The sequence below is a fragment of the Oreochromis niloticus genome, linkage group LG20 (assembly GCF_001858045.2).
Source record: "Oreochromis niloticus isolate F11D_XX linkage group LG20, O_niloticus_UMD_NMBU, whole genome shotgun sequence".
Taxonomy (NCBI): Eukaryota; Metazoa; Chordata; class Actinopteri; order Cichliformes; family Cichlidae; genus Oreochromis; species Oreochromis niloticus.
In genome coordinates, this window is record NC_031984.2 from 8289197 (window position 1) to 8304126 (window position 14930).

General features: G+C 38.4%; 1 protein-coding gene across 4 annotated transcripts in view; it reads right to left on the reverse strand.

The window, feature by feature from the left end:
- The window catches only part of acap3a (ArfGAP with coiled-coil, ankyrin repeat and PH domains 3a), a 73037-nt gene that overhangs the window by 24950 nt on the left and 33157 nt on the right, over positions 1 to 14930 (reverse strand). For all 4 annotated transcript variants that reach the window (XM_019349974.2, XM_013275812.3, XM_005448408.4 and 1 more), the window contains exons 3-4: positions 10771 to 10890; positions 10065 to 10118 (exon numbers count right to left, since the gene is read on the reverse strand). In XM_019349974.2, the coding sequence (XP_019205519.1) occupies positions 10065 to 10118; positions 10771 to 10890 (174 nt within the window). The remainder of the gene's footprint in view (positions 1 to 10064; positions 10119 to 10770; positions 10891 to 14930) is intronic.

The following is a 14930-nucleotide window of genomic DNA, read 5'->3' on the forward strand; positions in this document are numbered from 1 at the left end:
AAAAAGAAAACACTGTTTTGGTGGGTGTGCAAGAAAAATACAGTTTTTTGTTGTTATTTTGTAAATCTCTGACCAATACACCAAAAATAGTCCCATAGTTTCCGCTTTTTCTCTTAAATTCCATTTTCTTTTTAAAATTTTTTGCAGGATTTTCATTGATAATTGTACCATTGCCACAGCCAATTTTTTTTTTCCTGTAACATTTTTTTTCCTAAATATGTCATTTTAATCTGATTAAAAAAACATGAGTTATCTCATGAATTTGCCATGGTTTTTGTCACAAATTCGCCCATTTTGTTGTAAATTAACAACTTTAATCTAAAAAATTCTTTAAAAAAAAAAAAAAAAATGTCACAAAGATTCTACAAACTTAACTGTGGGTCAAATGGAAGTGGTCATTTTAAATGGATTCTCTTGTTGCCTCAAAGAAACGTGTTTGTTTTGATGGTAGCATAAAGCTGCATTTTATTGTTCTATAACCCAGTGTGGTTCAAATAAGCGTGAGAATGGAAGGACAGAGCAGCCCACACATTCGGTCGTCACGTCAGAAAAACATGCACTTTACTGCGATTTTACCATAATGCTAGTGAGGCTAGCTGGGGTAACTTTTCCTGCTTCTTGGAAAGTAAAATGTTTAAAATGGCACTCTGTTTGGCAGTAAACAGGTCTGATAGTGCATATGTGGTCCGCCTGTTTCCCTGAATGTATTTTAACAAGCTCTCAGAAAAGTGAAAGTGGTAGCTGGAAGCTTGGGCCATCAGGAGCTCCCTCAAACACACGATGCCTAAAACACGAAAATGAGCAGGGCAGTGGTGTATGGCGGTCATAAACTCTCCAGGGTTGGATTTGTTTAAGCGTCGAGCAGACAGAACTGAGATGTTGTGGGATCACCCAGCACACCTCTCTGATGTTTGTGTGCGGCAGGAGAACTGCTGTGAAACTTCCTGGCTTGGGGGGGGAAGTACAGCCTGTTGCATTCCGGAGCTATTTTTGTGGCAAGCTGACACCCTGGTTTCACCAAACCAACATGCATCAGGTTGTCACTGCATAATGCAAATTGGGCAGCGGGGGATACTGTATTGTAATCAGCTAAATTAGTAATATGGGGATCTGGGAACTGGTTATGATTTATGAAAAATGATGGTAATTTTTAGACTGGACATCAGAGGTTGATTCCTACCTGTCACACCTAAAAAACGATCCCAGTTTTCCATCACTTCAACTTTTGTCTGAACCTAAAGTCACAGTGTGGAGCTTCCGACTAGTAAATACAGAAAATGTGTTTTTTTTCCCCCATGTTCCCATTTTTGGTTTTTATATATTTAGAGATAAGATATTTCTGTTTTGATTGTCTCAATTGGCTCCACAGAAACACTGTTCATGGCCTTAAAATATAGTAAGCATTAGATAAGTTGGAGGGGGAGAAAAGGCTAGTAAAGATCAGAAGCACTACGGAAAAAAGCTTTGAGAATACATCATATTTTGTGGAGAAACAATCATTTACAGGGGAAAAAACTATGGATTAATGTAGGATAGCAATACTAATGTGTTTCATTAGTCTACATGGAGCAATGCTCCCTTTGGCATCTGTGATATAACAAGCTGTCACTGTTGAATATACTGTACATCCATATTTTGTATGTAAAAATGCATTTACCACGTTATATTCAAATACACACTGACTTCATTTGCTAATTACTGTGACAAACCAGCTAACAGTTGGTGGTAGGTAACAGATACTAGCTTGCAAGCTAGTTCAGTTTGCATAAATATGTTTTATTTAATTTACATTTTTGGGACATAAACTAAGAAAATACTTGGAAAGTGTAGCTTTTTCATTAAGCTTTTTAATACAAGTATACAGATGCTTTATCTTTTAACCATCAAACATTAGCCTGCTATACATTAGCATGTTGTTAACATACTGTCTGTCACCATATTGCCATCATAACTGTATTAACAAAGCTGGGATACAAAACACAGAATTACAACTTTTAAAATGTATTTTTATCCTACATTTCTCATAAGTTTAGTTTTCAACAGAATATTGAATTCTCTTTTTTCATAATCTTAGTCATATATTAAATTTTGGGGGTTTTTTTAATCTTATTTTATTACTGTTAGCCCTTAAACAGGCTGGTGCCCTGTCCTGGGTGTATCCACCTCTGGCCCTATGGTAGCTGAGATGGGCCCCAGCCCGCACACGGCCCTGAATTGGATAAGCATAAGAGAATAAATGGATGGATGGATGGATGGATGGATGGATGACTGTTATATATGACATTTTTTACTCACTCACATAATAAAGCCTTCAGTATGGATCTGTGGAACTTTTAACAATAATTGTTTTTATTGTAACAACAAAAACTGTATGATTTTATTGTCTATCGTTGCTTAATGGCGTCCCACCTGACAGACAAGTCATGTTAATTATGACAGAGTGCCACTTTGTTTTGACTTGAAATCTTCTTAGCAGTCAATTGTTGAGAGCAACAGACATTTTATTCCCATATTTGACAGATAAGCACAAACTGTAGAGTTAATGTCAAACATAAGTAAGTCCAAGAGTATCTGGCACACCTTCAGCATGCTGACATCAGAGCTAAGGAATGAGATGGTTGAAGACACCATTACAAAAGACTACTGTACTGACTATCACTTTTTTAAATCCCTTCGCTCATTCCACCAGCATGTTCAGACAGAATGATGTGATTTAGTCAGTCAAGCAATTATCTCAAGCCCACTCCATGCACAAGAACACCTTTGTCAAATCGGAGTGGGTAAAAACATACTGTTGTTTTTAGACTTTATCCAGGAAACCATGCATGCTTCGTGTCTCTGAAGGCTCCTGAAATAAAACCTCTCCTTCAACAACTTCCAACAAAAAAAGCTTGGATTTGACTGTGAAACTGCAAGTGCACTGGGTAACGACTTGTGACTGAGAATACTGCAGTTAATCCTCCTTTCTTATGGTCAGCAGAATTTACAAATTAATTTCATCTGCACATATTTTATTTACTATGAACCGAAATGCAGCATTTGAGGCCATAAACTCCAAGCTGGGAGCCAAAGGCTGTTTTCCCACATACTTCTATACAACCAGATTACATAAAAATTGGTTTAATTAAAGATGCTTTAGGCTGGAAATGTAGGGCAAAAAGAAGCACTTATTTGTATGCACTATGGGAATGTTTTTCCTTTTTGGAAAAATGATTTGGATTGTATATGCCAATGGTTGAAGTGTGATCAAAGTCTGATTTGTCCAGGGCACCAATAATCTATCTCCTTGAATGAGTTTATAATGAGAGCACTGATGGTGGGTCTCGTGACTTGTGCCAAACTAATCCTTTTGTTTTGGAAATAATTTCAAACTCTGACAATGAAACTCCAAGAGGTTGATTCTGTTCATCTGGACGTAGCGTTTTCAGTAGGAGAAATGTCTCGTCACTCATCCACTTCACTTCTTCAGTCTCAGCTGACTGCAAGTTTCCCCGACCTTACAAACAGTACCTCTGCACAATGACTGAAACTGAAACTGAAAATGTACTGTTTATAAGGTTGGGGAAACTTGCAGTCAGCTGAGACTGAAGAAGTGAAGTGGATGAGTGACGAGACATTTCTCCTACTGAAAACGCTACATCCAGATGAACAGAATCAACCTTTTGGGATTTACTCACCTGGATGATAGAGTATGCATCAAGACATTCTGACAATGAAAATGTGGACTGAGCAAAAGGACACTGTCGCTTGTCAGAACATGTTGGGAAGGCTCAGTTGTAAAAAATGGGACGGTCAGGGAGCAATCAGACAGGTTTTAGGAGTTATTATCGAAAGACAACGGAAAAGCATTTTGTGATCAAGTATGACAGCATGTATTAGATATTTGGCAAGTGAATATTACCCAGTAAATTACTGTACAAATGATCTTATATATTTATACCTTAAACCATGTCAGTGTCTTTCAACTTCCCTTTTTCTTTTAGTTCTGTTTTAATGTTTTGGGGTTTAATTCAGTTCAAATTCTGAAGTATAAAATTCAGAATCTGTAAGTTTTTTTGCAATCACATGCATCACCCCCTGCTGACCTTTAAAGAGGATGCACATTTATGGCACTTTCCAGATTTTTATACTGTTTAGGGTTTTTAGACATAATTTAAAGCTACAACCAGCAGCTGGTCACCTTATCCAAACCTCTGGAAACAAGGAAAAACAGCTAAGCTAAGGCACCAGTGAAACAGGTCTAGAGACCAGTGAGTGACCCCTTTATCTAATTACTTTTGTCACTAAGAGGTTACTATGGTTGTCAAAGGTTTACATGGAAGCTGCAGACTGCTCACACTTTCAAACTACTCATGAAGCAGCAGTAAAACTGTAAAGAGTACCACCAAAACTGGGAATGTACAGATTTGAAGTGTGTTGGTTGGAGCAGTAAGGCACTGCTTTTATTTTGAAGGTGAATGTTATCCATTTCTGGCTTGTGTCTCAACCTTTCAACTTTCGCTACAGCTCAGAGAGTAATTGTTGAAGTTCTGCAGAGAAATCGGTGATTTCCATGGGAAAAAACTGCAAGGTGACCACAGCATCTGCTAGCAACCAAAGCAAACACAAAGAGGTTTTTGATGCAGCACCCTCTTTGGGACTGATTTTAACTCGTGCCAGCATCGTCCGGTAACTACACACTAACTGGTTAGGGAATACCATTGTTCCCAAGCAACCAGAGGTTGCCAGGTGGTCTCTGACCAATCTCAACCTCTGTGTGCCTAGGCCTAAGAAGTAGCTTTTAAATAATATATCCCTTGTTAATTAATCCACTTTAAATATGCTGGTGATACTATTTTCTTAGCTTTAACAGGTGAAGACATTAAGACTATCTCAATTTTTTCTGTTCGTGTGCCTTTAAAAGCATGAAATGGATCCATGGGATGGATGAAACACATCACTGAAAAAACAAAGAAAGTATATTTGTTCAAGAAGACTGTTGCTGCATAGCATGGCTGATAAATAAACAGCTGTAAAAACTGATCTTAAGAAATTGAAGCACAATATAGATCTAGTTCTGCAGCCTTATCTAGAATAATCTGGTCTGCAACGGCCAAAAAGGAAATCAAAACTACTCACAAAAATTAGAGGCAGAAATCTCTGCAAAACAAATGACCACAGTGAGCCTTACTGCTATTTAACTTCATTTCAATGTAGATCTACGGACCGCAAATCTCATCTGTTTTTGAATTATGACCTCTTTCCAGTGCACAAAGATTCACTCACATCATATTCTCCCTGTGTCAGCCCTCCCCCCTCATGTCTAATGTATGTTCAGAGAGTCAAACATGAGTCAATAATTTATCAAGTATTCAAATGGAGCTTTATGGCCCAATTCTGTTGATGCTGCCGCCTGTGAGAAAGAAAAATCTGTTGTGAAAACTTTGAGGGGAAAAAGAGTCTCAGGATTGAAGCTATATTTGGCCTGCTGGTGACATTCACACAACAGAGCCTGTTTGTTCTGTTGTGTGGTACTGGTACTGGCAATAAAACCAAGCTATCAGGAAATGGAAGGAAGCGGGGCCAAGACTCTTTTAAACTCGTCCCGTGTATGTGCTCAGACGCCGTTTTGTATTTCCTTTCTGGGTTTTAAAGGCATCCGAGTATGCCTGCGACAAGGGCGGCCGGCACTCAGTGGCCACATTTGTTCCATGCCAGATACAACGGTCATCATTTCTTATTCATTGACGCTCTGCTGGAGTCCCTTGACTACATGAGCGTCGCGCAGTAAAAATCACACACAGTGTCGTTTCTGAATAAAACACAAAAAGACCAAATAAATTAAAAATAAATGTCCCTAAACATCATTCTCATATCTCAGGGGATTCCCTCCTATCACAGGCTTTCTGCAGGATTTTAAAAAACCAGCATGAATCAATGTATTAAGATCAAACAGTGCTGAAATGATGCATTATATCTGCATCATTTCCTACTAAAAGTAGGCTAAAAGTAGTCTATTCATTAAACTTAACAACAAAACAAACAATAAACTTCTTTTAATTTAAGGGGATTTTCCTGAACTTTAATTATACTTCAAATGAGCAAATGAAATAAATAAATATGGTTAATTAAATCTGCCACAGTCTGGTGGGGAGTGAATTTGGACTTTTATGGAGAAGCAAAAGAACAGGATGTGCTGAAAGGCAAAACGGGAGATTTATTGAAAAACAGACTGTGGCACAATAATCGTTTTATCAGCACGCCCCAGAGCCTCTTTGGTGGTAATTCATCAATACTGCTTGAACTATAACTGGAAACTAGAGCGCTTGCTTTACCTAAAGTGTTGTTGCTTTCCCACCAATTCTACAAACTCATATTCAAGTATCTCATTACAAAGATTACACATTACAAAACGTATTCTTTCGTAAACTAAATTTAGAAATGAGCCCCTTTCTTTTAGATGGCCGACAAAGTTCATCTTGACCCTCCTTCTGACTCCTTATGTGTACTTTTTTTCGTTTCCCACAGGTGTGAAAAGTGTGGCTGAGCTTACACTCCAGTGTTTGTATTTGGTGAGAAGGTCATGAGGATCAGGCACAGCAGCAGGAGGTTAACGGCTGCTGTGGGGATTGAGGTTGTTAAAAGAGAGTTAATTGAGCTTAAAGCACAATTAACAATTCCACCTTCATATTCTCAGACTCTACTAGAGGAGCTTTGCATGATTTACAGTTTAAAATATTCCTTCTTTATCTTACACTGCCTCCTGCCAAAAGAAGATTTTAACTGCTGGTGGATGGAGCTAAAGGTTGGGACTCTAAGATGACCACAGAAGAAAGCTGTTGATCATTGGCTCACAGGGGTTACATGAACATATCCTGACTGTATTATTTGAAACTTTGGACATCTCTAAAATGCAACGTTTTTCTGGCATATGAAAAATGTTGGCTTTCGACCAAAGGGAAATTACCAGAACTGAGATAGAAAAATATTTTTAACTCATATTTTCTACATTTGTCCTCATCAAATGGCAAAAAAAAAAAATATGGAAAACATCTCTTTAAAGCAATGTAAGATAGACCTTTTGTTAAAAAAAACTGCATTTACATGCAAAGTCACCCATCTAAAGGCCTGGTTTAAACTTGGAAAAACCATCATTTATATAAGATATCTAGGAAAATCCTTATAGTTCCCCTTGAATAAACAGGAGAAATGTATTTGCTGTCAAATCAAAGGTTTTGTTTCTGTAATCTCAGCCTCTAACACCGACTGCACTGTTTCTGCCTGGAAACACCAGGAAATGGAGATGAACCTCTTCCTTGCACTTCAGTTCATTTCAGTTTCACCACAGTTTCTGTCTACAAAAGCAAAAATATTTTAAAACTTTCTAAATTTATAACAGCTTCTAAGTTTTTTTTAGAGTACCTATACACATAGCAGAACACAAAATAGTGATATAGTGACAGACATCTATACTGCACACACGCCTGTAAGACACTGACAAGCAGGTTTATAGGCTATACAAGGCTTCTTCTGTCAAGCAGCTGTTCACCCGACTCAGTCCATTAACCCTCCATTTGTAATGCTGACCTTCTTCTCTGCTTGCTGATCAAGAGTGAAGGAAGAAGAGGGAGTCGCTGATTTGCGACGACACATCTTTGCTGTGTTTCGAAAACACAGACATGCTCATCACTTTATAGCATGGTCAAACACGCTACACGCTCAAGCAAATGGACTATGGAGTCTCAGAGGGGCTGGGTGGAGGAAGGAGGTCGGAGTCTTGAAGGCGAGGAGGGGAAACAACAGGTATAAAGGTACAAAGGTATAAAACTACCTTTTAGTTCATCTAACACCAAAACTCCCTTAATTAAACATTCACTAACTATTCTTTTGAGACATGAATAAAATGATATTCATCGTTTTTCCATAAATGGATATTTTTAGGTTAGTTTTCTGTAGTGTTTATCTGGTCAGTACCTTTAATTTACGGACTGCAAATACCTGAAATCCATTTTATCATCAGCACTAACTATAACCTCAGCAACAAACACTTTAGAAATGTACCTGGTTTGTTGGTTGAAATCTTCTATTAAACACAGGAGTTTCTCAGTTAACAGAGACACTTTTTCCTGTTGGGATAAACCTCCTCCACATCAGTTGTTATGATGAGGAGTTCCATAAGAATCAATGATTGCACCCCTTCTCTTTTTTCTATACATGATGCTCTCAGAGCATATTATAAATATATTTAACTCTGAATTTTGCAACCATGCTCAGCAAGTCTCCCTTGGATATCAAACGCTGCTTATATGTCCCATTTAATAGATATGGGAAATATCCTTCTTGTCAATTCCTAATACAGTTTTCATTCCTGTAATATCAGCCTTTAACCCCATCTGCATTGTCTCTTCTAGTGTATCCACTCAGAATTTTTGCAGGGTGGTATAAATAATATTAAGACTTGTTTGGAAATCAAACATTCTCTGCATCAGCCATTATGACATATGGAGTTCCACACGAATGTATTCTGGGGCCTCTTCTGTTTTTTCTATTCAGTTTCCCTGAAGATTTGTGAACTGACCTTGTTTGTCATTTATGATTTTATTTTCCTCTGAATCTAGATGAAAATTAAAAAAAAAAAAATTACAGCTAAATGACTGCATTCATTAAATCCCATTTATGAAAACACGGGTTAAAAATATAAATGAAATAGCTCTTTCCCAGCTCAGAACGATCTCCAGACTAAAATCCTTTCTTTTAAATCCATCATATTGTGAGAAAGTCATAGTCATGTCAAAGTCAAGTCCTTTTTTACATTTAGACCGGACTACTATAATACTATATACTACTGTATACAGGAAGCAGTGTTAGCAACCTCCCACTGCTTCCTTGTGCATAGTATAAAGTGGTGGGTTTTGTTTATTGCTACTTTTTGTCTTTAATCCCCAGGTCTGCATCCTATTCTTGACCAGAGTCGTAGTTTATATATCAACTTGTATCAACAGTGACTTTTTTGTTTTTAGATCAAAGCTGAAGACTTCACTTCGCTGACCTCTGCTGACCTCTGGGACTGTCTGAATGCAGGACAGCTTGTTATTGCGCCACTGTACGCAAGCAGTGTGAATGTCTCCATTGTAAGTTTAAATGTGCTACATAAATAGAGTTTAGTTATTTATTTCTTATTACATTATGACTTATTTGTACAAGCCTAAAACAGTTAAACACGGCGGTGCTTCACGACAACATGAGGAACTGAGGAGTTAAGGAGGAAGAGTTATTTAGACATTACAGGTGCCTTTTCACTGACCTGAGAATACATTTTTTTTTTTTTTTTTCACCTTTCACTTTTTACCAAGTCTTTACATTATTTAGATGTCTGGCCAAGTTCAACATCTTTTTAAAAAGCATTACTGGGTGTTTACACACCATCAAAATCTTTAAATGTGGTTTAACTGGATTCAGGTGTATAAATATTTAATAAATTAAATAAATACTATTAAATGCGATAAAAAATTGCTTTATAAAGTCAGATAAGTATGTAATGCAGTTTGAGTTCAAGTATTTCTGAGAGGGTCTGCAGAAAAACTGGACAAAAATCCATCTATTTAAAACCATTGAACATGATTTGATCATTAAAACCTTGAATTAAACTACACATTTGATTGCTTACTTGTGAGTGAGAAACCCAGGAGGATTTCTTTATTAGACTCACTAAAAGGAAATGAAAAGTACCTGCCAATGGGAGATTTTCATAACCTGGCAACCGTAATTTTGTTTTTATAAATGGCCTTTAAATGAGCTGTAAAGGATAATTTAATTATTCACTAACCATTAACACAACCTTTATTAAAAGGTGCCCCGTTGGTGAGTATTTCCATATAAAAACAACCTAAGGAGACACTGTCAATGTCTGCCCTTCAGTGTGTGCTGTATATACTGACATTAATGTAGCCACAGATGGTTTCAGTGACCATCAGTATTATAATAAAGGGAATAAAAGGACCTAATGTAGCCTTAAATGCCAGTTAAAATTAGAATGATACCATTCTGTCTCAATATAATGTATGTAGAGTGCATGGCTGGCTTACCATGTGGTAGTTTATGATCTCTTGGAGGCTTTCCCCACATTTTTCCAAGCACTCCTGCACAGAAAATAACAAAAACCAGTCTTTAACTACACAATACATCCAGAAAAATTCTCATAATAGTCTCACGCCACAATAGTTTCATTTTTGTGAATAAAAGAAGCAAATAAAATCTGTCAGAAACTAAAACCATAATTTATATGAATTCTGCATGGAAGAAAATGAAAAGATCCACAAAGCTAAAAGTAAGTCAGAGCTGGTTAATGTCACTGAGCTGTACCATGTACGGGAAACAGAGCTGTAATTGCAGGACTGATTCATGCCATTTATTTTTATTCGTTTACAATGGAAACTACAAATATGAACAAGGCTTTAATAAGAAACTCACAATTAGTCATACAGTTGAAGCCAAAAAGGCTTTTAATAGTACTTAATGTCAGCAGCAATGAAAACAGTCCAAGACGCCGGAGCTGTGAGTCGAGCCAAGAAGTAAGTTTCCAGGCCTGATTTGATCCTCGCTGACTAATCTGTTAGTAATCAGGTTTGTTCACACAAAAACAAAGCTGCAACGCTAATGTCCGAGGAGAAGGAAACACCCTGATTTTTGAGGCTAAAACCTTCCACAACTGTATCCACTAAAAGACAAAGCCAATAATACCACATTAAAGTCTGTGATGGATAAAACCAAGGCTTTGTTTCAGAATCTCACCGAGATCATTACATCCTTCTTGCACTGCTGAGACAGATCCCGGATGCCGTTGACAAAAAGCTTGTTGGCGCTGACATACGCCTTTCCTGCTTCGATCATTCCACTGCATAGCTTCACCAGCTGTGGACAGAAGACAGACGAGGGGTTAAATGAAAGATGTTGAAGCTTTCAACACACGCATCATATTAGCAGGGCTGTAATTCCGCTTAAGGAGAAGGACGATGGGCAGGCCTTGTATATCAGAAAAAAAGAATCGGTATAAGGCCAAGGCCTTGTTAAAAAACAGGATTCATTTAAGAAGGACAGGTCATTTTAACCGCTACTGAGCAAGTCTAGAATGGTCAAAAATAAAATAAATAAATAAAAAGATGTTTACAGCCTGGTACAAAAATCAAGGTTGAATTTTTGATACTGATCCATCTGGATACTAGAGTCTGAGGTATAACTAACTTCAGTCACAGGTGTTGCAACCGCGTGTTCACTTTCACAATCCAAAGGTTTTAAAAGCGACAGTGTGACGGCAACTTGTCAATCACAACCCGTGAGCCAAAGACCATATCTTGGGTAATCCTCCTCTCAAATATTGACTGAAATTAGCAAATAGGCCTATAAACAGAGATTTACAGAAATCACAGGAGAGGACTGTTTTCCTATAAATATCCTATAGTAATAATAACAATAATAATAATAACAACAATAATAACAATAATAATAATAATAACAATAACAATAATAATAACAATAATAATAATAATGGATTGCATTTATATAGCGCTTTTCGAGACCCTCAAAGCGCTTTACAATTCCACTATTCATTCACTCTCACATTCACACACTGGTGGAGGCAAGCTACAGTTGTAGCCACAGCTGCCCTGGGGCAGACTGACAGAAGTGAGGCTGCGATATCGCGCCATCGGCCCCTCTGGCCAACACCAGCAGGCGGTAGGTGAAGTGTCTTGCCCAAGGACACAATAATAGTTCCAATATCTGCTATTGTAACTTGACTCTCTGCAATATCACTCAACCCAGGTCTAAAAAAGTAAAGTTTATTAAACAACTTATGATGGATAAACTGCAAATAAAAATATGCTATTTTCCCTTAAATGCTCGTCTAGCAAACCTCAGATGTGATGAGAAAATCCCTGCTGATGCAGTTGCACATGAATGGGGATGCGACCTGGCCAGCCAGCAAGCAAAATTAGCCTTTTCTTGTCCATCTTTCAGTTTCTTGTAAACCTAGCGGAGCATTTAATCTCAAGTTTTATCATTTACAAATATGCTACAAGTGTCTTTTTATCTATTTGCTTTATTGCTAACCTATAATAATTCAAAGAAGGGGCACTGTTTATTTTGTATGAATTTGCTTTTGGTTATGTTAATTTAAGTTTTGACATTTTAGTTACATAAAAAAAAGAAAATTCTGGATTGAAATCTTGGCCTGGTTTTCATATGGTGTTTCCCAATTGCACAACAGCGAATGACAGTTTTGCATAAAGTCATAGTGAGCTTGTTATTTGGTGTAACTGAAAGTCTACGAAAAGTCAACATTCTTTCAACTTTAAAAAGTCATCAGTGTGTCTTTCCTCCCAGGTTTTGCAATGAAGACAAGCCTCCAGGTATCCATGAAGAAGAGTGTTGATGAGTTTGAGCAGGGTTAGTAGAAAGCTAGTTGACATCTAAAGAGCATATTGAAATTACAATGTTAAAATAAAATCATGGCAGCGGCATCGTGTTTGAGTGGTTAACGCTGTCGCATTACAGAAAGGTTACTGGCCCAACCTGCAGGTCAGCTGGGGCCATCTATTGAGTTTGCCTGTGTGGGTTTCCTCCAGGTGATCTTCCCACAGTCCAAAGACTGGATTGAGGGTGTTTGGTTAAGCAGTTGAGGAAATAAATGATTAATGGACATTAAAATTAAACTGCATGTCCATGCATGTCTCTCGAATGTAAATAGAGATTACACTTTCTCCCATGTGTCAACACCTATGTGGTAAATAGAAGTCTGCTTAACATGAGGCTCCGTGTGACCTGGTACGATTCACGCTTAAGGCCAGCGGTTTTTATAGCCCAACATCACATGCTCCGTCGCTACACTCAAGCTTTTGTTTCTCTGCGTTTTCAGTTCGTCATCGCACCTGAGCCCCAGACGGGGATGGAGTCATCCAGCTGCATGTGTGCTGTCTATTCATCACCTGTGTTCACATATGGTAGTGTGTGCAGGTGGGCTCCGTATGTCAGCCCCTGACATCAGCTTGCCACCCTGCACACATGTAAAAGAGCCGATGTTATCCAGGACTGGATAATGGACAGCAGACACCGGCAACTCAGCATGAATATTTTTGTGCAATTCCAAGAACATTTTCTCTGTCAGCAAATTTTCTCTGTCTGCCATAACGGCTGCTTTGTTTAGCTTCTGGTTTCATGAGAGGAAAATTAATCTCTTCTTATTTTTCACTCTGTGTTCTAATGCCAGGCTTTCTGCTTTTCAGCACCCGTCTTCTCCAGCAAGACTCATTTCCTCCCAGCTGCTAACCAGACATGAATCTGATGTGGCCCTTTCTTCGGTTTATAAGCAAACTCACCATTAGCCTACCATTATGACTGAAAACAAGGCTTTACCTATCCTGCAATTAATAACACTAACAAAAAGCTTGCTAGTCTGCAGAGCTCCCCATAGATTTGCAAAGAGCTTTGTGTAGAGATAGACTGAACAAAAGACTAAAATTGCTTCCTGGTCTTAAAAAAAAAAAGAAGGGGGGGGGGCGCCTCAAAGTCCCTTAAACTTGTCTCTCCCAAAGGTCTTTAATGGCCAGAAGGGGATAACTTCAGTGCCATCAGCTCTCTTACTCTGTGCCCTCTTTAAATGCTTTCCTGATGACTCTAGGTCCATAATCGCTACTTTCAAATCATACTGAAGTCTATTTTAAATTCTGATTATGATGGAGTCAGAAAGGAGGATTTGGTTCAGTTTCACAGTCAGCTCCACCCCTTATTCTAAATATCTGGTTTTAAAACAACTAGATAGTGCAGCAGAAACAGGTCAACACCTCATCACAAACCAATGGGAGGCGGTAGCCGAGTCAATCTTTCATGCGGTCTATGAGTCTCACACAGGCCTAGAAACCAGTCAGTGTGTTCTCCAATAAGCTAGTGAGTGGTTGCTGGCTAGGTGTAACTGTTCACAAAGACAGTACCACATCAAAAATCTCCTTGAGATTGATTTGCTGCAGTCACCCGTAATTTGCCATCAACTCACAGAACGGGAGTAAAAACTGTAACACAAACCACAAACAGATATTGGTCACCATCAAAGTAAAAGCTGTGCCTTACTCCTGCAATCCAACCTTCCAAAACACGTTGGTTGTAGAGTTGTAGGGTTTCAAGGCAGGTCTGCAATGTAAACTATAGGTGACCTTAGCAATCGCAAGGTTTTCCATGCAGCACCGTACACTTCTTTACAACTAATCTGACCCAGTGACTGCCAGCAATGTCCAGTACTCACTTCTCAATCAGTAAGGAATTACACACTTTCCTGTCCTTTAGTGCAGCGGTCCCCAACCTTTTTTGCGCCACGGACCAGTTTAATGTCAGACGATATTTTCACGGACCGGCCTTTCAGGTGTCACCGATAAATACAACAAAATAAAATGATACGACCAAGACAAAAACTGTGGTATTTTGTAAATATAATAATAAATGCAAATTCACTGTGTAATTGTGTAACTTTATTAGCAGCGTCCTCCTGAAATGCGCCAACAACACAGAGTAACATCCTCCTCTCTGCACCTTAATGCTCTCTGGTCGCTATGGTAACGCGTAAATATTTCTTTCAAAATAAGACACACAACTACAACATGGGAAAAGACCCAGGAAAACCAAGTTAACGATTAAAAACCCCGAAAACCATAAATTTCACACCCAAGCCTTAACTTTCGCGGCCGGGTACCAAACGACTCACGGACCGGTACTGGTCTGTGGCCCAGGGGTTGGGGACCGCTGCTCTGGTGACTGTTCTCTAGGCCAATGTAACTAAGACCTTAAATTACTGTTTTATCATGTGAACATTTGCTGGACACCAGAGATGGGTAATCCGATTACTTTTTTCAAGTAACAAGTAAAGTAAGGGATTACTTTTGCAAAAAAAGTAATCAGATTACTGT